The 25,203-nt window shown below is 34.9% G+C and overlaps 1 protein-coding gene across 2 annotated transcripts in view; it reads right to left on the bottom strand.

Moving 5' to 3' along the window:
* Positions 1–6,504: 6,504 nt before the first annotated feature.
* The window catches only part of LOC149065591 (sulfotransferase 1B1-like), a 49,928-nt gene continuing 31,229 nt past the window's right edge, over positions 6,505–25,203 (bottom strand). For both annotated transcript variants that reach the window (XM_089253763.1, XM_089253764.1), the window contains 6 exons: positions 24,537–24,847; positions 24,218–24,435; positions 12,925–13,054; positions 10,261–10,361; positions 8,247–8,430; positions 6,505–8,004 (listed from right to left, as the gene is read on the bottom strand). In XM_089253763.1, coding sequence (XP_089109889.1) covers positions 7,796–8,004; positions 8,247–8,430; positions 10,261–10,361; positions 12,925–13,054; positions 24,218–24,435; positions 24,537–24,825 — 1,131 coding nt within the window. In that variant the 5' untranslated portion in view covers positions 24,826–24,847 and the 3' untranslated portion in view covers positions 6,505–7,795. The remainder of the gene's footprint in view (positions 8,005–8,246; positions 8,431–10,260; positions 10,362–12,924; positions 13,055–24,217; positions 24,436–24,536; positions 24,848–25,203) is intronic.

Below are 25,203 nucleotides of genomic sequence, written 5' to 3'. Positions count from 1 at the left end.
CTTGCCATATTGTTGCAGCTCGGCATCTGTGTTGGTGGCTAAACAGTTTGTGTGAATGAAAAACAATTTTATGAAAGCTCATTCTAACTCATGGGCATGTTTTGAATAGTATGATTTATTTTCACTTAAAAAAAGATCTTCAGTTTGGACAACCATGTTTTAAATAATATTTCCTACGATGTTTAAGTAATATGTATGCATGTGACACTGTGTCACTTTGTTAGGCATTTTTTGCCACTTCATATAACAGTGCCAATATTTGAAGCTTGTGGCATGCTATCAAGCAGTTTTGTCTGAAGTTTGTTGGAAATTAGCACAAGAACACACTTTTTTGTAAACTTTTTTTCTCTTCCTGAGTTATATCTTTGTGACGGACAATATTCTGTGTCATTGTATGTAATTTTTGTGATTATAAAGGGTGTTTCTTCTTTTGTTTCTTGCCTATCATTCATTTATTTAACAACATTAGATAATTTTAACAGCAGGGCAGTGAAATGATTAGTATTAATATCTGACATGTCTTAAGTATTAACCTCAGTGTTGCTGATTAGTTTACTTGATCACAAAAAATGAACTAACATCTTCCAACGATTCTAATTGACATTTTTTTTTTTCATATTCAAAATTTTTAAAAATGAGAAAATCTCAGATTCTGCAGTGGTGTATTCAGGTACGGTGATATTTAATACTTTGAAAACACAAAACAATGATAGGTCTTAACTTTTGACACTGTGTGAATAAAACTTAAACAAACCAAAATCAGCGGTTCTCAACCTTTTTTGACTCGCGGAGCCCTTTTTAGTAAAAAAAATTCTGTGACGGATCCCCGTAGAGGCCCATTTTTTAATTATTCATTGAAGTTGCCGATTTATTTTTACTATTTAAAAATATTTAATTATTTTTTTTAATTTTACGGTGTTTTATTTCTCTCAAGCGACCGCGGAGCCCCTGGAGATTGTACAAGGAGCCCTAAGGGCTCCTCGAAGCACCGATTGAGAACCGCTACTCTAAATCGGGGACAAAATTTTAGACACTTTTTCTTCCCATTAGTCCACTGTCACAGATGTTCTATACGCTATGTGTGTGGAGCCCAACTTAGTCACCAAGCCTATCGCCAAAGTACCCATGGTAAACTTTTTTGACAAAATCATAAATGGCTTTTCTATTCTCTTATAGGGTGTATTCACCACGTATGTAGTAAAATACATCAGGATGATTATTACAACTTCGACTGGATGTGCCATTCTTTCTTTTCATCAGCTCTTAAGGCAAAGAACTTTAAGTTATGTAGTTCTCGATTTGTGAAATGAGAATTCTGGAGCAGATTAAAAAGATACCTAAAACTTTATTTAGATCCGGAATGCCCCATGATCATTCTTTACCAAAGCCCCAGACAACACACATTTAACTTGGACACACGGAGCAACAAGAACCACTCATCCCAATAAAAAATACAATAAAATATAAAAGAGAAAACAAACACTGACTGCTGTCATCTATTGGCACTCAACTATAAACAGTAGTTAGATGTAAACACTAGGTTATGTCAATAAATAGGGCTTCATACAATCAGCTGATGGGGAAGAAAAAAGCAGAGGAAAACGAATCCACATAAAAATTTTACTACTCAATGTCAAAATATTTCATAATTCCGCTACGCTGAATCTCAAAAACGAGCTGGTAGAGAAAAACTGTTCTCATATTTGAAACCAGCGTACCAAATATAGTCAAAATCAGTTTAAAAAAATTCCAGGCACCAAAATTTTTTTTTTGTAACGCTGTGTAATAATTTTTCATGATAAAATGAGGAATAATTTACTTCGCCAGCCAAGGAGTTCCAAGTGTTATTAATTTGTGTAATAATTTATCCATGAACAGTAAAATAAATTTGAATAATTTTTATAAGAATTAAGTCTGCATTAATATTTTGTTTATTTTAGAAGTTTACGAATTCATGCGATACAGTTTACACGATTTTATATTCCCTGTAATTAAGTTAGACATTCTCAAATTAATCGTAAAATGTGACGATATTTTTATTCTTGGACTTGCTTTTTCTGTAATAAATTTTGAAAACGTACAATGCCACGGGTGTACATCAGGGAAAAGGGGGGGGGGGAGATTAGAGCAGGCATCTTTAACCCGTTGCTCCTGCGCACCATGGTGCTCCCTGAAGTACCCAGTGTGCTCGTGTCCAATTTTGTGCTCGCGAGCACTTGATAACGTTTCAATTAAACACGGAAGAATTGCATTCAGTTATTGAAATCGTCGTTATTTCATGCATTTACATGTCAAACTTGCCGTAAGGGTGCTTTTCTTTTGATGATGGGTACAGGCTGTGCTCGCGACTGGAAAAAGGTTGAAGACCTCTGGATTAAAGCCGTTAGATTATGGGGTATTTTTGCAGTGAAGAACGAAACCCCTTCCACAAGAAAGTCCTGCTCTTACCGCTATTGTACAATACATAACAAACGTTCATAGATTACTGGCCTGTACTTAGAGGTTACAAATTACAGTAAAATCCCTCTTTTACGGTTAAATAATAACTTCCCCTTGTATAATAAAAGTATGCATTTCAAATCCCTAATTAACGGTCACCCCTCTTTAACAGACGAATTGTTTTGTTCCCCCGGTGTCTATAAAAGAGGTTTGGTATAAAGAGGGTGGGGTAGGAAGTGAGCATTTATATAACTCCGGGCTACTCTTGCGCCACATTAAGCCGGATAGTCAGGAGTCTACTGTACAAAAAACCTGTCAGTTTTGACACCTCTATCCTGGACAACACCTTACATTGAACGGCTTTGAATGGAACAGTTCATAATCCTATAACAGAATATCCACAATACTGTACCTCCAATATCTTGGACACCTAACAAATTTTAATGGGACCACAGGTGTCCAACTTGAACAGGTTTTACTGTACGAAGCTACATAAAATCATCTGATGTCCCACCCTTTGGAACTTGTAGCGTTTATTATACAGGGTGATTCAGAATCATCCGATTTCTCAAAATGTTTTAACTTTTTAAAATCAAAAACTCAGTATGATAAGTAATAGATCACAAAAGGAAGATGTTTTTGATCATGAATAATTGATTTCAGTTGTGTGTCGTTTAATTATGCTCTGGTGAAGAAATAAAATTGCGCCTAGTTAGTAGAAAGCTTTCAAGTGTGTTATTTCGTTTGCATGACGTAAGTTGGTAATCACTAGAGCCCAGATTTTATGCACTAAAAAATGCCGAAATGTACAGTACCACGAAATCAAAAATATGTGCGAAAAATTAAAGCAAATCCATCTAATATCATATGCTGAAATATGACACCAAAACTGAAAAGTATTTCAAGGTATCGAGAAATATGAAAAAAAAAAATACAAATTGTGAAAATATGCATTTAAAATACCAAAATATGCATATAAAATTAAAAATATACCTTAAAAATTCTTCAATATTCCCAAAAGGGGATGTACACTGAAAATATGGCAAGTGCAAAAAAAAAAACACTGAAGCATGGCCTTACCTAAGACATAAGAAAAATATGCGCAAAAAATGAACACATGCATTTAAAAATATGCCCTAAAATGAACAATACCCATAAGTGAAACATTTTCTTTAAAAAATTGGATAAATAGAAAGTACAACGCGATTAATGGAAAAAAATTCTAAAAATATGCACTTATTCCAAAATTTTGGTGATTTTATACGTTTATACGCAACTATAAAAAGTGCTAAAATATGCATTTTCATATAATCCGGGCTCTCGTAATCACCATTACGCCCGATCCTCAGCCCACTGTTTAGGTATGTGTTAAGGGGGAAGAAAGGGTGAGAAATCATAACTGAATGCATAACCTACAAGCACTGAATCCTATATAGTGATATGCTAAAACTAAAATTTTGCTTTCACGTGCGAAAGGCTATTGGAGGCAGACAGTTTTTGCATCTGACTTCTATTACAGCGTGTTTTGCCAAGAATTTTTATATTACCTTGGCATTATACGTTCGACTAACCAATTAACAGTCGCCAGATGCCAATCAACATTAAAAGTAACCTCCCGCGCATGCGCTTCCGGAAATGATTTACTATCGGGAAACGCTGCTATCCTAATAGAGGTGGTTATTATATCGAGCTTATAGGATTTTTTCTACGAAATCAAATTGTCGCCAAAATTTGAACCGCCAATTCCAAATTTTCGTAGAATGTCGACCTCGACGAACGCCGATTTCAGTGATGTACTGCGAACAAAAGGGTAAATTTCTCCTGAACTATACCAATAGGGTTAATTGTAGACTCTTTACAAAACTGATGCAATGGAAACGTTTTTGGTGAATTTGCCCGATTGTAGCTAGAAGAGTGTTTGCGGAATTGAAAATAAAAAATTTGTGCAACAATTCGATTTTGAATTTTGCCAATTTTTTAGCGCTTGTAGCTCGTGGAAATGACGCCTGATAGGATTTTTTTGCTCTTTCCAAATATGTGCTTAGTTTGCGTGTAGATTTTTCAGAAACTTCACAAATTTTTGTGTTAGACTTGATGCCTTTTTCTTCAAACGCAAACATTTAGAGATAGGAGCCGTTTGCTATGGTATTTTATGTTCCATTTGAACTTGTCTATCACCCTTTTTCGTTCGCAGTTCACCCTTTTTGGTACATATTCGCATCACTATATTGGTACATACCTTGGATTATTTCTCTCGTCAATAGAAAGATTGGCATAATTCTCTTAACTCATTCTTCTATTAAGCATATGATAACGAATCGTTTTCTTTTCTCTTTGCCCATAATGTTCAGCCAAATTTTACAAGTGATACACTCAAATTCAGTTCGTGTTCTGAATGAAATTTATGTTTTTAAGCTCAGTGGATTACAGAGGATCATTATTTGACTGCATTTTGATTGTTCTGTTTATCCTATATGCTGTTTTTTTTTTGGTCGTGTTATCCCTTAACAATCGGGGGGGACGAGATATCTCAGTCGAACACAAATGGAAGACATTCCAGCTCTCTCTCTCCGTGTTTTTTTTACCTCTTTTTTTTCATCAACGTGAAGCTTTATTGTAACCCTGTAAACGGGAGTTTCCCCCCCCTTTCTCATTCACCTCTACATTTTTTCTCCTTTTATCGTCTTTCTTTGTAGAGCTGTGGGAATATTTAACCTTCTCGCTTGACGGATTTTATTTTATTAAAAAATTACGAATGAGAAATCTATCGCACTCATATTTCCTCCTTCTATTTCTAACATACGGACAAAGAAACCAGTTTATGAGATTTATTACCAACACTTCTTAATACACATCGTCCAATTTCTTTGTCAATTAGACAAAGGAAGACGGGTTAAAATAATAATACTTTTTATATGTTCCCAAGATTATTAAACATGGTTCCACACACATAGTAACTGTCTTGAAATACCAAAACCACTTGCTGCTTGAACTTGACTTCAGCTCTAAAAGCTTTAGTTGGAACTTAATTCAGAGTCGATGCATTTTCTAGACCGTGCACTGCCAAAAAATGATTCCTCACACAGGAGCGGCTCTTGGACCATGGGGCCATATAGGGCGCCGCATTAAGAGTGGTTGTCAAATTCGAGGTAAAAGGGAGTAAAAAAGCTTTGTCGACCAAAAAAAAAATTCTTTGTCGGTGGTGCCAAGGGTCGGGCCTTTGTCGGGGGAAGGTCTCTCAAGGGATTTTTTTTTTCTCGAGCCGTCCCTGTTCTCACACACGTAATTTTTACCACGCACTGGGGGTTCATTATATTAAATTTTTTTTTTTTCACTGTTTAAAACCCTTCAACACTTTATTTTAATTCATGTATCATACAATACAACTCGTGCAGAGAATGATGAGAAGGCGATAGTCAAGATTTTTTTTCCCATCTACACACGAACTGCAAATAATTCAATACTTTTGTTCTCATTGAATTGAATAAATTTAAAAGTTTGGCTTTTTCCGTGTTCATTTCTTAAGATTGTGCCTCCCGATTTAATGAAAGAAGAATTGTGGCGTTGTATTTGTAATTAACCCTTACAGCGGCTTAAAACTCTGTGAAAACAGCAACCCCGAGCCCAGATACCGTTGAATGTTTTCCTTCTCCCCCGTTCTGTCAATAAACTGCTAGTGGGAGTAGTCAGCTTGTGTTCAAAGTCTGATAACAGAAGGGAGAGAGACGATGTGCGTGTCTTTCTTTTCCCTTCGATAGTATAGTATTATTGCGTACATTATAAATAACATAAAAAGGTAGTTATTTCTCTTCCTTGTTTATTATTATTTCGTATTAGGGGAGGGCATTTATCAGCTCGCAATCGGAAAAAAATTCTTGAAAATAGGTGGCAATTTCTAGAAGGTTTAGTGATTTCCATTGTGGCAGTTATAAATTTTAAAAACCGCTTAAAAGGGTTAATTGTTTCATGGTAAGACAAAAATTGAGAAACACTGTTCAACAAAATTTAAATGAAGAAATGTAAAATCATCTGAAACAAAAAAAAAAAATTTTTTTTTTTCTCTACGGAAGCACACAAATTTTTATTTACAATTTCATGGAAACACAAAGTAGAGCTCATACATTGAACAGTTTTCACGAATTCAAAAACAAACCGAAAATTCTCTCACAAAAGAAATTAAAGGAATGTTGGGGCTTCCATCAACAATGAAACTTTTATATTTTCATCGGTCACAGAAGTTGTAAAGAAAAGGTTACTACAATCCTTTTTGTTCAACATATTCACATATATTATTACAGCATTACATGGAAAGTATCATTTCACTAAAATTCTAAAAAAAACATTTATTTTTACAAATTTGACATTAACCATTTTTATAAACTATTTTTCGGTACAAAATACAATAAATGATCAATTTCATCTACAATAGGCTAGCTTGAATTTCATTTAATCACGTGATCTTCGTGCGCTATCCATCCAGCCTCACCTTAAATGTACTCCCAAATTGTTACCAAAGAACCACACACGTACAAAGTTTTATATATAGTAAAATATTTTGTATTTATCCACTATAATTATGACTCGTAGCCGCATGAAGAAAGATCAAGCCTAAAGATCAATCGATAACTATTGATGAACATGATTTTTTTTCCGAATTCTTAAAAAATATGCTTCATCGACTTTACTCATGAAAGGAAGCACTACTAATGAATTTTGGATTCGTCATTAAAATACCGCTTTGGGGAAAAAATAGCGTTATATAAAGATACCGAGTACTATAGAAATTTATCTCAGAACAATACAAAATTTTCAAACACATTTATAACAGATATTTCACTGCTATCAATCACCTTGTAATGGTTTATAAAGGTGACTAGCATTTGTTTCATAGAACAATCAATTATATTTTAATAATTTTTTTTACTGTATATACGATTCAATTGAATCTACAAATGTTAACACGATTTCAATGTTTTTTTATTCTTACTCTAACTTTACCATACTGAAACACTGGCTGGTTAAAGAACTGCAAAGTCTAGTTTATGAATTTCGTGCTACCTATATTATTTTTTACGTTAGCAAAAAGGGAAAAGGATACACTTTGCCTTTTTCATACTAGAACTCAGCCATTTTATACAAACTGTACACGTGTATATGTTTGTGCTATTAAAAGCAAGCTGTGCAATTCAAGCAAAGAAGTGCTTTTTCAAACAGAATTATAGACACCATGTTGGGTCTAACGATGAATTTTAAAAGCATCAGTGGTTTTTATCATTTTTCTGTCTCTTTTTTTCAAACTGGTAGTATTAGTATTTTTTAATTTCCAAAACTCGTGGGAAAAATTAAAATGTCTCTTTCAAGTTGCATGTTCAGCAATTATGGCATTTCCGTTCTGCAAGTTTTGTGGCATCGACAGGAGCCGACCACCGGTGTTTATTTTGTTGTAAGCTTCTTCGGGATCAAAGACCAAGTCCAGCTGACTGCTTGCCATCTTTTCCTTGTACAGCTTATCGAACAACTTGTTTTGTTCGTCTGTGAAGTAATTTTTCCAATCACCTATTATACCTGAAATGAATAATAACATATTAGTCTTATAACTATCAAAAATGTAATTACTACGCAAATAATATTATTGAGAAGTTTCCACGACCAGAGGTAGTTTTTAGGTCATTCTCTGTGTGCTCCCGTAATTAAGCGATATTATATTTAGAACGATATCGAGGACAAATATTGCGACAGAAGACAATAAATACGTTCACAAAATACGCAATATTATAAATGTAGCTGATGTTTTAGTGACGTTTTACCTTTCCTCATGAACTTAGACTGGGTCATGTCAAAGAGATCTGATATAGGCAGGACTTCTCGATTCACCATATTATTACTCTTCATCTGTTCAAAAGAGCAATGACTGGTAATGGCTTTGATGGCTTCATCTGACAGAGGTCGCTCTAAAAATTCGGCGATTGAAGATACCATTCCCGACAAGTCCTATGATATAAATAAAAAATTGGAAAATTATTTTATATAATTATCATATTATTTATATAATTTCAAACACAAGTACAAAGGCCACAACAGACAAAATGGCCAACGAGTTTACTGAAAAAAGATGCCCATGAAAAATATGTACGTCGAATATATTTCTAAACTATGCCAAAAATACAGCAACCCAATAAGAGCAATAAAAACCCAATAATTATGATAAAATATAAATATACTGCCTATAAAAAATCATAGTTATCTTATAAATTACATCAGAAATTTATAGGAAAATGGGAAAAATATTAATAATTCAATAAATCGATTGCTATTGTTTTATTATGGGGAAAAACTTATACATGGGTATCATTAAAATTAGTTTGATACTATAACTTTATCAAATATCACGGAAAATTATTTATCATAGAATTTTTGTTATTCTAGGGAAAAAACATAATACAGTGAAAGTTCGTTATAAAAAGTGCGGCTCATAATGAGAATCTCGCTATGACGGGTGATGTGCAATTGATTGTCAAGTAGCTAATGTTAAAGATACAAAAAATATTCGGTTATATCGAGTTGAAAATTAGGAAACATTCGCTATAACCTCAAAAGAATTCTCAAAAAAAATGCTAGTTTTTTCTTCTTTCTCTTCAAAAATTAAACATGATGACTCTTAGCACATGCTCCTCGTAACAAAGAATAGACATAAAAAAGTCAAATTGTTTTAACCCTCTTATTTTTATATTCGGGCGTCCCCACTATGCACATGGGTTATGCGATGATTTCAAATACAAGGCCACAACAGGCAAAATGCTCAACAGTGTGGCTGAGTAATAGATGCCCATAACAAATTTGGATGTCATATATGTCTAAATTAAAAATGCAATTATAAAAACTAAAGACTATATATATATATATATATACATGATAAAATATAATACAATGCCCACATAAAAAAATTATGGTTGTCTCATCTAAGTATGGATAGCTCCTCGATTTACCCCAACGTGTTTATCGTATTTCTTTTTAAACGTGTCAGTTGAGTTATAATTTACTATCCCTGGGAGTAAGCTACTCAATTTATTAACAACCCTATTAGAAAAAAATTCTTTGCAACACCACAACCTAGAACTGTCCCTTACCAATCGGTACTTTTGTCCCCTTGTCAAAGCAGTCGATTGACGGCGTATTAATAATTCATGGTCCATCCTATCTATCCCATTGAAAATTTTGAACACTTCGATCACCTGCCCCCGACACCTGCGTTCTTCCAATGTAAGTAAGCGTCTTCAAAAAATTAAGTCTCTCTTCATAACTCAAGTCCGGTGAGGACGAAGTAAGCCGCGGAAAAGCGGAAGCTTCATTGTCTCTCTCAGTGACTAGGAGACCCCGGAGCCCCGAATTTGCAATTTGAAATCGTTTCCGAATGACTGAAAAAAAACATGCTAATAAGAACTTTCCGACTAGCGGAGGAAAGTTGATGAGTTCGTACAGTCATGGAAGTGAGCAATGATATAGCAATTGAGACTATGAGATTAAGATTTAACAACTATGTCTTGGAAAATTAACTGCTGTGAAACCAGTAAACAATTTCATGACTAGAGTTCTGTTCACTCGGTTTCAATTTAGGAAGAAATCATCTAGAAATCGTTCTTGTGCAGATAAAGCAGCAATTTTCTAAAATGTTATAACCTGACAAAGCAAAAAAATAGATATTCGCTTATAACGAGAAGTGCGTTGTCCGTTATAACAACAATTTTCCTCGTGATTGTGAAATGTCGTAATAACGGACTTTTACTGCAATAAACATATTCTCATCATAAAGAATCATATTACCATTTTTAGCTCTTCATAGGAGATGAAAAGCACTTTCTCAGGATGTTCTTGAGCAAACCTCCAGTACGGTAACACGTGATCAAACCATGAACCGTATACCACTGAAGTAGAATAAAAATTGATTATGTTATACCAATTATACAAATTGATGTTATAGAGTGATTTTATTGTAGTAAATGATTTCAAATAAAAATGACTGAATCAAACGTGGTTTATAACTACTAAGTTTAGCTAGGTAAAAATACTCTAGGATAGAGAAAATTATTTTTTAACACTAGAGTTACCGGAATTTCCAGCCCTCCAGGAATTACCGAGCTGTCAAAATGACCGCTATTGTAAAAATACATGATACAGCCATAAATGTTGATTTATTTTTAGATTATAGCAAGTACCATAAGACTAGGGTTGCCTGTCTTGAAATATTGTCATATGTGGGTTTTTGGGGGACACGGGGGCCCCCAGAGGTGCCAAAACCATGAAGAAATATTATGTTTATGTTTTTCAAATTTATATTGAGTATTATTCAATTATTTCAGGATCCCAGAATGTTAGTTGCTACACGATAATCAAGTGACTCCTACTCAGGGGTTCCAATGATGCAAAACAATTGAGGGTTACTAGGAATGCCAGATATCTCGTATAATCCACACGGGTAAAGGACTTATATCTCGCAAGGGACAGAGCCCGGGCCTTGTATAGCCTGACAGACATCACGTATATAAGGGATTTAATAAAGCATGCGAAAGGGGGGGGGTACGTGCATTGCTTTGTATGTTCATGAATTATTGAGGGCATGCTTCACAAAATTCTTTGAGGGTTCAAGTGACCTGAATTCATGGGGTTCCGTCACCTATGTCCACTCCACCCCATCCCAACTAGGGCAGTCAAGAGATTTTACGTTTGAAGCTAAATGGAACAAAAATTCTGAAGAAATGGAACTATAATTAATTTTGTACCACAAAATGCCTGACACGGATCCAGAGAGTGATGGGGGTAGGTATCACCACCAAGAAGAGCCCAAATATGAAAAACACTAGTTCTGTCCGACAGTGCCGTCTTAACGCATGGGCCCACCGGGGCTTCAAGAAAAAAGAGAGCCTCACAAAAAATGAGATCTCATTGAAATTTTTGAGAATTTGCTAGGTAGGGCCTCAGAAAATTCAGTTGACCCTGGGGCTCATGATGCTCTTAAAACGGCTCTGCTGTCCGATAAAATACATGATACTAAGGATATAAGGTCACTGTACAACTTTTACTCTCACTTAGTTCATTCTTTGGTACACCGACCTGTGACAAAATGCATGGTCGAAAACAAAATGTGATTCACATCCTTGGCTTTACCCTCAAGAGTATTCCGGCATCTACAGGGTGCACCATGCAGTAACTTTAGGCGAATGCAGTGGTTTCTCTTCACACAAATGAAGATTTTCGGAACCCCAAAATTTCCAGTTTTTTTTTTTTTAAATTTTAAAAAATTAAAAAAAAAAATTAAATTTTCAAAATTTCTGTACAACATTCTTACAGTTTTGCTAATAAACGTACCGTTTACCGCATAATTCTATTGATCTTTGTTGTAGAGGTATTTAATTTTGAAATAAGGGCTTATTCGCTGATCACCCTGTATGAGCCTTATTTTACACAAAGTATTTGTATCACAAAAAAAAAAAAGAATTATTTCAATGCATTCTACCACTTTTTAGAAATTGTGTCATCTTCTTTTGATACACCCTGTATGTTTGCTTAAGCCTGAAATGTAACGAAACATAAACGATTCTATATCCTATTTTTAGAAGAGAAAATTGATAATTTCATTTTCTTAAAAATGCATTAAAATAGTATGTTTAACAATATGTATGTTAATAGTATGTTTATAGCAACGAATTTTTTTCAACTGCAGTCAAAAATTGACCGCTCGTTAATTCTAGGTAATTTTCAAAAGTCAACGGAATGACTTAAAAAAAAAAAAAAATTTCGCAAAGTCAAGGAGCGAAATTGTCGAATTTCGAAAAATAAAGATGTATTGGGCGATCAAAATTTAATGGGTGTCACGACCCCTGAAATCGAATTTTCAAAAATGACTTCAAAAATTATCATTCAATTACAAATAAAATACTAAAAACTGCTTGTCAATCGGTTAATTTTTGTTCTTTTAAAATAAACGTAAAACGTAATGAATTATACTGTATATAGTGAAAATGATACAAGAGAAAACAATGTGAAAAAAGAACAAGGTCTTCTCAGATTGCAGTTTTTAAATTCATCAGTAAGATTGAAAATATCAAATGCACCGAAAATTCTGAAATTTTGCAGAAATGTTAATTTGAAATTTGTTATTGAAAGGGACTTAAAACTTTGATGTCTCCATTCGTTAGAATTTTATGAATTTTTAAAGTTTGAAAAATATATATAAATTTCAAAAAATCTAAAAAAATTCAAAGTTTTTTTAAAAAAAATACTTTCTATTAGTCAATTGCTAAATCTGAGGTCCATTTTACTAACACGTGTCGAATAAACCAAATCAACCCATTAATACGAAATTTTTAGTATTTTATTTGCAATTGAATGAAATATTTTTTGAAGCATTTTTGGAGAATTCGGCTCCAATGGTCGTGACACCCCTAAAAGTATACTTTCAAATTAAATTTAAATTTAAACAGAACTCACGGTATCCTTTCATGAAGAGATACAGGAAGTCATCCCATGAACCTCTGTAGTTCCCCAAGAAAGTGCTCATTCGGTGGTGATGATAATAAGATACAGCGTTATCTTTTGGGTTGCGAACAACGTATATGATCTAAGAAGAAAAACAGTAAAAGTTCATTTAATGCATTTCAAGTGTTTCATTTATATCAAGACTTAGATTTGATAAATCCTTGAGTCGAGCACAAGGAACACATACAGAATTTTAATTTTCAATTAAAAACGAAAGCTTCTGCACCTCGTTTCATAAAAATATGACCACTGTTGTTTTTAGGGGAGGCTTAAGCGAGAGTGCAAGGGGTACGGTGCACCCGGGCGGCAGGTTGTAAGGAGGTGGTAGCCTAAGCTTTTGTTTAGAGACAAATTTTGAAAATTTTGGAATGATAAAAATTCACACGACACTACGCGCTTTCACTCTTTTGAAAATGTTGAGAAAACTTGATGGAACTTGAGGGGCCTGGAGCCGTAATACTAGAAACAAGAATGGACTCTATCACACGGAGTAAGTGTGCATTTTGGTCAGATTTTTCGTGGGCCTCTCTATAGTAAATTTATAGTGTGAAAAAACAAAAAAATGATGAGAATCGTTAAGGGGGCCCCAACAGCCCTACCCAGTAATTTTTCTGGAGCGATCAAATAAAGGCAAAGAGAAGAATTTATGGTCTCACATGTGTCGAGCGCTTGGACTACCACGACCAGAAACCACTCACGCTTTCCTTGTTTCTGCCCTGGGAACCTTAGAGTAGATATTTGGCGTTAACAAGATACAACTCCATTGAATAAATTTGGAAAAAAAAGAAAATAGGAGTTTTTTTTTTTTTTTAAAGCGGGACATATATGGTCGAGTACATTTTCTCTGTTCATAATTTCGTGCGGCTTCAGACGGGTAAAAAAATCTGTTTTAAGAGTCCTCTTAGCTGAGATCCTTTCAGTCTTCCACCACGGTCGTCTTTTGGGGCGGCAGGTGAGCTAGAACCGTCCCTGGCTGTTAATTACACTATAAAAGTTTCATAAAAGTTCATTTATAAAACTTGAAAAATGCAACCAATAAGGTGATCGATTGCATTTGCTAGAATGTAACCGATGCACTTATTGGTTCCATTTTTCAACTTTTAAGAAAGAACTTTTATAGTGTAATCCCGGCCTAAGGCCGGTATTGCACTATAAAAATTTGATAAAAATTATTTTATAAAACTTGAAAAATGTAACCAATAAGCCCATCTGTTACATTCGAGCGAACTTAACTGATCCGCATTTTTCAAGTTTTATGAACGAACTTTTATGAAACGTTAATAATAATCTGCAGGTTTTGAAAACTTTCCATGATGTAAATGAGATCATTTTGAAGTAATAATGGTGAAAATTAATAAAAAGTTTCAAATTTTGTTCAAATAAAAATATCTTGAAATTTCACCTAAGAAAAGTGTGTTTTATAATTTCTATCGCTGCTCATCCACTGGTTTTATTTCCAAAGATATTTCAATGATTTTAGGGTGATTTTGGGGCAATGATTTTGAATCTGCATTAGTTTCGTCAGATTGGCTCTAGTTTTTTGAGATGAAGTGAAAATTAGATTTCAATGGTAACACATAAGCAGCATACAAATCGCATCGTTAAGAGTATGCATTATCTCGAAACTAGAGCCACAGTTCGGCAAAACCAACACCAGTTTTGAAATCAGCAGTCCCAATATACCCTGAAACCACTAAAATGTCATTGGGAACATGAATTTTTTTTTTGAGCAGTGTGGAGTATGTTATTAATTGTGAAGTGTTCCATGACAACTTGGCGAAACAACTTAAAAATAATGGCCAAATTAGTTGTTCGAAATTACGGGTGGCACTGCTATGGAACTTCTATATAGAAAATATGCAAATCAAATAAAGCGATTATATAAATCCGTTTCATTTTACACCCTTCAATTATTTTGAATGCTTAATCACTAATAATGTCAAAAGTCAAACCATTTTGCCAAGCGCCCCAAATATCATTGATGCTTGATATATTTTATGAAGCACTTGAAATTAATTTTGTTTTAATTCTGTAAATTTTTTTTGATTAATTTCCATTGTCATTTTCTGCAACATGACCTTGTTTAAATCATAAAAAAAAATGTGAAAGCTCCAGTTCCTAATTTTCCAACTCCTTCACGTACAGGCCTTTGGCAACGAATATGGAAAATTTGTTTTTGAAGTATCGGCAATAAATCTAAAAAAAACGATTTCCACGTTCGCTTGTTAGAAATAGAAGAAGAAGAAAAGATAAGTGCAGTAGATTTCATGATTTTTGAGAAAAAAATTCCATCCGGAAAGATTAAATGTTTACACAGAAAGACAATGAAAATGGAAAAATACTGAGGTGAACCAGCACCTCCTAGAGGTAGAAGGCCTCTGCAGTCTGCTTGTGACGTCAGTAAGTAGTCCATTTTTCCTCAGAATATTCAGGGGACAAAAATTCCCTGCTCTTGCCAGTATCATCGTTGCGAAGAAAAGAAATGATAGGGCTCAGAATTGGCGATTTCTATGTCCCACATCCAATCACTATGCGGTATTTCTGAGCCAATCAGGAAGATTCTACGCCAAAATAAGAAGAAACGAAATAGGATGCTGTGTAGGAAATGTGGCAAACTTGCTAGGTAGTCTGAATGACGTTTATGGCAAACAGTGCAAAGGCCTTCTATCTCTAGAAGGTGCTGGGTAAACGCGGAGGAAAAAGAACAGTACTACATAAAAGTAGAAAAATTGCTGAAGGGTGTGAAAAAATAAAGGGCTGATACAAATCACAGTTTTCAAAAATGTATAATGTTTCACAAAAATAAATAAATAAATATTCAAATGATCTGATGACCATATTTGATTCAGAAAAATATTGTAAACTGGGATCTTAAATAATTATCAGTAATGTACAGGACATCGTCAATTGTCACCGAAATAAACATTGCCAAAAAATAGGCACATTCATCGATCGTAATTAAAATTGCTGAAAAATGGCGGAAAAAATGTTAAACCTGACAAACATATGTGAGATGAATATTTATAATTTTTGACATGATAATTGTAATATAATTTATATTATGAAAACGCTGTGTATGTATTACGAGTTTAGTAATTATTACAAATTAAAATAAGTACCATTCAAAAAAACGGGACAAATGTATAAAAAAATCAGAACAACGGAAATTACAGGTGTGCCCCCATAATACGGGACATCCGTCAAACTGTTTCAGACATTTTACTGGTCCTTGTTTTCAGAAAGGTTGAAAAAACACTGGTCTCTCTATCTTCTTCTCGGAAGTTCGGAAGTTTTCATTATTTCTTAAATTTGCAGTGAACCATATTTGTAAAAAATTTTCATAGTGTTGCATGCACTTTCAGTATTATATTGTCATTTTTTTTAAATCATTGAATTACACTGGGGAAATATAGAAGTATGAATGCTGAATAGGTATAAAGCACTGTTTCTCAACCTTTCTGAAAACAAGGACCAGTAAAATGTCTGAAATAATTTGACGGACCACTTATGTCCCTTACATACCAGTAATTTTCGTTGTTCCGATATTTTTTTATACATTTGTCACGAATTGGTGAAACTTGTTTGAATTTGTAATAATTACATAAATCGTAATACACACGCAGCGTTATCGCAATATAAATTATATTATGAAAATTATGACAAAAATTATAAATATTCATCGCACATATTTGTCAGATGAAACATTTTTTCCGCCATTTTTCAGCAATTTCAATTACGATCGGTGATTGTGTCTACTTTTGGCAATGTTTATTTTGGTGACAATTGGTCACAACAGACAACATTGCCAACGAGGTGGTTGAAGAAAGATACTCATAAAAATATGAATATCAAATATATATCTAAACTGTATCAAAAATACATCAAACCAATAAGAGCTATAAAAAACCAATAATTTGATAAAATATAAATATATTACCCATAAAAAATTATGGTTGTCACATGTAAGTGTGTGTTGTGTGTGGATAGCTTCTCGATTTATCCCAATATATTTATCGTATTTCTTTTTAAACGTGTCGATTGCGTTAGAATTCACGACCCCCCCCCTTAGGTAAGCTATTCCATTTATTCACAACCCTATTAGAGAAAACCTCCCTGCGACACTACGACCTAGAAATATACCTTACCGATCGATACTGCCGTCCCCTTGTCAAAGCAGTTGATTGAGGATGTACAGGGTGGGCACACACACACACATACACACAAAAAGTCCGTAGAAACTTTAAAAATTAATAAAAACCGGAAAAATAACAGAAATAAAAAACGGTTTGCAGGGTTGCAGGGTTAGCATCGCTAGTTCACGGGAGTATTTTTAAGACAGGAAAAAAAACAACTAAAAAAACAGACGGTAGGTGGCGCTGGTACGAGCGACTTCGGTGGAAATATGCAAATGAGACGGTTATAAGAAATTGTGTGCTCCTAATCCACAACCATTAACCGTGGTTTAAACCGTTTATATGGACCTGCTGCACTCTGCCGTAGCTGGATTTGTGACTCGCCTGCAATGTGTTATCCCTGTGGTGGTGGTCACGTGGAATACATACTGCTGTAATAAACGATTTGGAGGCATTCTGTTCGTTATTTGCGTATCTTTTCTTTGACTTGTGTACGTCAGCGCCACCTATCGGCTATTTTTTAAATTATTTTCTCCTGTCTTAAAAAAATCTTCGTGACCTAGAGATGTTAACCCTGCAAACCGTTTTTTATTTCGGTTATTTTTCCGGTTTTTATGAATTTTTAAAGTTTCTATGGATTTTTTGCCCACCCTGTATTAGTAAATCATAGTCTATTTTATTCATCCCGTTGAAAATTTTAAACACTTCAATCGACATCCGCGCTCTTCGAATGTGAACATTTTCCAAAAACCAACTCTCTCTTTATAGCTTAGGCCCAAGGGACAGAGCGGGAGCCATGTTTGGTTTTTGCATAGCTTAAGACCCGTGTGCCATCAAGAGCAAGAGTGTGGCTCTTCTCTGCACCCCCTCTACCAAGTCAATGTCCCTCGGTAAGTATGGTCTGCAAAACCCGACGGCGTACTCCAATCCAGGACGAACTAAGCCCCGAAAAAGTGGAAGGATCTCTTTAAAAGAACACGAAGAGACCTTTTTCGAGAATTTAAAGCAATAAATTGGAATTTTCGGCAAAATTTACTGATATCCCGTATTTAAGATCTCAATTTTCCTGCACGGTGTATGGTGAACCTAAGTATAAAGGTATAAATTTATTTGAATCCATATGGATATCACTAATATCAAATACAATTCAAGTCCATCGGAGGACCACCTATGCCATCATCACGGACCGCATTTCGTCCGCCGACCATAGGTTGAGAAACGTTGGTATGAGGCAAAGTTATTTTTCTCATCCGATTATCGAATTATATACACATTCTCATGGATTCATATATTAGTGATCGATAGAGATGAGAGGACGGTAACAAATACCTGTTCCAGAACATTCCGCGAACATCATTTCCGACGAGAGAGAGAGAAAAAAAAATGGCTTGCGGTAAAAAATTGAAATCGGCACCACTGAGCGAGACTTTCTAATATATGTTCATCTATTATTAACATTATCGGAGCAATGATAAAAAAAAAATATTCCATTGTAATAACGATTCTGTTCTCCACCCCTCGTGACTAGTGATAGATGATATTGTCCGCGCTCGTGGTCATACAAGAATGCAATTTCTTTATAGCTGTTTCTAGACAGGAACCCCCCCACAAAAACTTGCTGATGTCCATAATAATCTGTTCGGGACTATACACATACGTGTGTAGTAATTCATGCTCATCATGATTAAATGAGTGCTAGGTTCCGCCCTCGACCACTGATGGATAACCGAAATGACTATCTTGGCAAAAAAGAGAAAAATATATATATATATATATATCCGCGACGTGATGCAATAGACTCTCTTGAAGAAACACATACATGATATTTTGTAAAAATCACTATAATATGCAACAGTGATCGAAAACCCATTTCGTGCACTTATTCATGCGATTAAAAGCGGTGTTTTATCAAAAATTTGTGGTTGTGGTCGGGCTTGGGACATATTTATTGGACCCACATAAGGTTAAATGTCATTCGTGGTAATGTACGGGCATTCGATCGACTTGAAGGGGAGAAATGCTTTCTTGTGGATGACTGGGTTCTGATGTGTTTAATCTACGGCAGTAGGGTGCAAAAGCTGTTCAGGGGTGCACAGCTTTTTCAGTCCGCGTCCCAGATACGCGTTATTTTTGTCGCTCGCGGACCAGAGACTTGTATATACAGGATGCATTGGCAACAGGGCGTATGTCATTTTACTGGCGAACCGTTGTGAGGCATACCTCCAATTAGGAAAAGTATCAAAATGACATGTAGTACTCAGATTATTGCCATTAATGTTGCAAGGAGTTGTATAGTTATTAAAATAAAAATTTCAAGTTTTAATACGGACACCTTGTTTTCATAACCCCAATTAGAAAGTTGTTGCCCTGTCTCTCTTGATACCAACCGCAACAACAACAACAAAAAATCTACGTTTCCAAGTGTAATATTTGCAGAGGTATTTGAATTCAAAAATCGGAGGAACGAAGGGAAAGAACAGCATAAATATCAGGAAAAGAAGCGCTGTCCGTTAATTTATGCTGTTCTTTCCTAAATTTCTACAGATACTTGAATTAAAAATTTCTCTGCGAATATTGCACTTAGAAACGTGGATTTTTTTCTTGGCCTCAGGATAAACAGGGCAACAACTTTGTAATTTGGTTTTTGAGAACAAGGTGTCCGTATAAAGAGTTAGATTTTAGTTTAGCTTAGTTAGTCCCCCCCCCCCCTCCCCGCATTTAGAGAGCTGTTTTTTTCTCCAACTTTCCTCCTTTTTTCGAATTTGAATATCTCAGCGAACCACTTAGAAACGTGGTTTTTTTTTTCCCCGTTGGAATCGGGAGATACGGCAACAACTTTCTAATCGGATTTTTGGGCACACGGGGACTGTATAAAAAGTTAACATTTTTATTTTAATAATTATACAACCCCTTGCAACATTAATGACATATCCTGAATACTACATGTCATTTGGATACTTCTTCTAACTGGAAGTATGCCTCCAGGATCAACGGTTTACCGGTAAAATGCCATACGCCCTGTTAGCAATGTACCCTTTATACTGGTGACTATAAGATCCTATTTTACGGGACATCCCCGTAACTTTGGCCATTCAGACGTTTTTATAAAATGTCTGTGTGTGGTTGTTGTGCTTGTGTTGTGTGTGTGGATGTGGATGTGTGTGTGTTGTTGTTGTGTGTGTGTGTGTATTTTTATCAAGGAGATATATGGTCGGCCTAGCGTATATTTTGCCAAATTTCTACCGGAACACCATTATTAGCTGTGGTGGTCGAGTGGTTATAGTGACGGACTCGCGATGCGAGGATCCGGGTTCGAACCCCACAGTGGTGGTCGGCTGAAGTTGGATTTTCTGTGGTTCCCAACTTCAAGGCGCAAATGCGAGCCGATCTCCCCGTTAAAAAGTCTCGCCACAGAGAGCAACAGTCCTACAACGATAAATCATTCAATCATAACACTTCACTCATAGTTAGAAAAAAAAACTGTTGGCAGATGCAGCACTACACATAACAAGCATTACAGAGAAACAAAAACTTCACGTCAGGTTTCACTACACGTACCCGCACATTTCCGCATGTACCGATTCGTTGGGGGTTCCCCGGGGGGGGGGGTTGTATGTGTGGTGTAGCAGTAGTAGGTACGGCCTCCAAAAAATTGCTCGGGGATCCATGATGCTCTTAAGTCAGCCACCTCGTTGGGCAATTTGCCTGTTGTGGCATTGTATTTGTACTATTAGCACATATTGCCAATTTTCTACCGGAACACCTTTCGTGGGCCGGATGGAACACATTAACGAGGTTTCACGAAAGTTCGTCCTTACAACCAAGGTTGACGTTTTTCGGAAATTTTTTGACGAAAAATGGAATTAGAGGGGCAATCAAAGATGAAGTTTTTATTTCCTTATGAATCAGGGTAGTGTTTCTCATAGTGTGCGTCGCGACTTCTAGGGTCGTCTCCAATTTTTCTTGAGGTCGTAACGAGGAACTAGTGACAGTAATGTGCACCTGCTCAGTGCTTTAAAGAGGCCTTCTCCCTAGACCGTTCTGGAGAGCCGCGAATAAACGATGACTGGGCAAGAGAACCACAGGTCGAAAAAGTTTGAGAACCACTGAATTAGGGGATGACTAATTTGATCGAGAAAAATACGGAAAATAGTAAACCTACCAAAATGTACTACATAGAAAAAAAATGAGTCACAAATATGCGAGATGAATATTTATAGTCATTAATTATGACACAATTTATAAATTATGCAAATCGATTTCATTCCTGATTCTAGTGATGATTAGGAAGCACGATTCATTAAAAAACGGGACATTTTTATAAGAAAAAGTCGGGAAAGACAAAGTACGGAAACGTTTTGTACTGCGGTCATGTCAATAAGCAAGTTGGCCCATGTGAACATAAGCAGAACAACAGACAAACATTCCCTGGAAGTGATCATAAGCTCTAGTTGAGAATTTCTTGGGAAAACGTCATTGAAACAGAAACAAAAATGACGAAAAATTCGTCGTTGTATCCGAGGTGGGTGGTTTTCATCGACGTTATAAGCAAGGTTCATTAACATTATCTTCTATGGGAATCTTTCGGACCATGAATTGTTGACTTTATAACTAGCCGAAGTGTCGTTACAACCAAGGTCTTTATAATCGAGTTTGACTGTACTTACTTTGCTTCAATTTATGAGACAGAAATTAAATTTAATAAATTGACCGTGCACATTGGTTTGTCGAGCTTCTTCAAAATTTGAAAATATTACTTACCTTATATTAGAGTAATATCACAGTATAATTGAGATCTTGAAGAAGGTAAAATAACAAACGCGACTTCAGAGAGAAACACAAACACACTTACCTCTCTGAAAAGTATGGTACAAGTGGTAAATTTTCATTGACAAAAGCTCAAATTTGCACTCTTCTCATAGAAAACAATTAATACTCATTCAACTTCTGATTCAAAAATCATGTAAACATGATGTTTCATTATTTATTTTCATTATCAATCAAACAATTGCGACAAGTTGACTTGAAGCACATCGCTAAATAAAACGTATTAGCCATTTTTTTGGCCATTTATGTTAAAATTTTCTTTTATTCTTTTAAAATAACGAACAGTACAGTAATACCACGAGTTACACGATTCCGGGTTATGCGATTTTTGTGAAAAATGCCCATTTCTTTGAAATTCAAGCATAATCGCTAAACTAAACTAAACGATTATTGTTGAGAGAGAAGAGATTATTAAATGATAATCAAGTAAGAATCGTGTTATTCTATCAGAACACCATATACAGGGTGATTCAATAATTCTCATGGCTGCATTTTACTGGCGAACCGTTGATCCTAGAAGCATACTTTCAATTAGAAAAAGTATTCAAAGAACGTGTAAAAACTCAGATACGTCATCCATATTGCAAAGGGTTGTATAGTTATGAAAATATGAAAATTAATTTTTTTATGCGGACACCCTGTCCTCAAAAACCCAATTGGAACGTTGTTGTCCTGTCTCTTTTGAGGCCAACCAAAAAATTTTCACGTTCCTGAGTGCAATATTCACTGAGATATTTGAATTCAAAATTTGGAGAAAAATTTATGTTATTTCCCATTTATGCAGTTCTTACCCAATATTTTTTTCAATTTTTGAATTCAAATATATCTGTGACCATTGCACTTAGAGACGTGGAATTTTTTTTGTTGGCCTCAGAAGAGACAGGGCGACAACTTTCTCAACTGGGTTTTTGAGCACAGGGTGTTCGTATAAAAAGTTGGATTGTTTTAGTTAATTTTTTTATTTTAATAACTAGAGCCCGGATTATATATAAATATGCAAATGCATATTTCAAAATTTTTAGCATTAATGCACATAAATGCATAAAATCAAGGGATTTTCTGAATAAATGCGCATTTTTCAAGGTTTATTTAAGTTCAATCATTTTTTTAAATAACTTTTGAAATAAATATTCCTCATGTTTTCATAACATAATTTTTTTGCACTGGTGGGATTCAGTGAGTTAATAGAAATGTTTGTAATACTGTATTTTCAAAATATCAACCATTTTACTGACAAGAAATTTAAAATTCCTAAAGAAAATATGTAGAAGAGTTACTTGCAGTATACAGTATGCATTATAAGTGGGGATATTTTTTTGTAAATGAATATGCACAAATAGAAAATATGCATTTTAAAAACATATTTGCTTTTTTTGCATGGTGATTTTAATTCGTATTTTCTCATTTTTGTGATACATACTTCAGAATTTTTTTAGTGTATATTTTAGGTTCTTGAATGCATATTTTGGCATTTTTTAAAGTGCATATTTGAATATTTTTTAGATGCATATTTGAATAATTTTTAGATGCATATTTGAATATTTTTTAGATGCATATTTGAATATTTTTTAGATGCATATTTGAATATTTTTTAGATGCATATTCTTCCACTTTTTAGTGCACATATAGTCCAGCTCTATTAACCACTTGCAATACGAATGATGTATCTGAGTTCTATACATTATAATTGGGTACTTTTTGTAATTGGAAGTATGCCTCTAGGATCAACGGTTCACCAGAAAAATGCGGCAATGGGAATCATGGAATCACCCTGTGTAACTATACTACACTTATTTTTGAGAGGTTAAAATATATAAAGATGAAAACTTCGCCGTGATTTTAGATTGAAATCAAAAGAGTTATTTGGTATTTGAAATTTTTACAGAGAAGGTCATAATTTCATATTTTAAAAGCCCACATTATTCCTAGTCTAAAAAAAAAATTCGTTTAAATGCGGTGTTGATGCCCATTATATACAATGAGCCTGTGTATGCATGTGCGGTTTGCAACTCAATTAATCTTAATCCACATATATAGCTGTTTTCTTGCGTACAAATACAAACAGCTTACTCTTTTCTATGGACCAAGGTACGCGGTTGTCGTCGGTCCCTCCCTTATCGAGTGACTTCGGAGTATTATTGTGTACTATAATATATATCCCACTATAAACTCTGTTTACACGAAGATGGTAACACTTTATTTAGACTTGATAACCAGTTCGAAAAGAGATGTAGTTAAACTTTGAATTTTTTTACAAATATCAGCTATTAAAACAGATGACTTACTTTACATTTGGCTTGCCTCAATTGCTTCGGTATAATGGACAGAGGCAAATGAGTTGCCATCAACCTTGGAGATTTCAGTTTCCGCAGGTGACGCATGTGTCCGATCGGCCGACCAACTTCAAGATGCTCCACTCTGTATGCCAATAGCTTGTTCTTCACCTTGTTCGGATTACCATCATGATAGATGAGAGATACTATCTCTTCCGTCCACGTCGTTCCTATGACAGAAAAATAGGTATATCACGTTTTTTAACCTTATACCCGAATCATCGATTTTGGTTGAGAGTGGAATAGAAATAATTGCATTTCTTATAATTACCTGATTTTGGATACGTGATTATAAAAACATCGTCATTCCTGACTTCGAAGTCATCCAAACTTTGAAGAATATTTGGATGCACCAGATACCCTTGGAGCAAAACTCCTCGGAACCATTGAGCGCGAGGTACAGATTTCACGTAGGCTGCTCTAAGGGCATCTGTTTCCAATGCAGGATCTTGCTCAGCAAGAATAACTTCTGCCTTTGGTTTGCCTTTTTCTCTATGCTTACGCCAACCAGTGACTAATGCCCCTAGAGGCGTGCTGTACAGGAACTTTAAAGAGAGCATGTCAAGGGATTTTATTGATCACCTGCAATAGATAAGAGAAAAGAATGAATTTTTAGGCAAAATGTATGTAAGCGATATTTGGCCCTCTAAAAAAATGACTTGAAATAATCGAAAATACGTGTTGGACAAATATCGACAAAGAACTTTAATGTTTTCGTAACTGAATTTTGATTATTACAACTACGTAACAAAAAAACCGTTTTCTTTGTTCCCGGGTATAAATTGCTATTTCTGTTTGCTTAATCTGAATAATTATGAAAATGATGGTTATTCCTTTCAAAGTTTGATTTTGTGGTAAGGAGAAACGATATTTGTGAATTGGTCATTTACCATTGGCTGATTGGGTGACTGAAATGTTGAAATTGAAAAAAAAAAAAC

The sequence above is a fragment of the Pholcus phalangioides genome, unplaced genomic scaffold (genome assembly GCF_987345545.1).
Source record: "Pholcus phalangioides strain wild (caught in Gottingen) unplaced genomic scaffold, Ppha-v1.0 ptg000039l_1, whole genome shotgun sequence".
NCBI classification, from domain to species: Eukaryota; Metazoa; Arthropoda; class Arachnida; order Araneae; family Pholcidae; genus Pholcus; species Pholcus phalangioides.
This window is presented reverse-complemented; position numbering and strand designations above follow the sequence as displayed.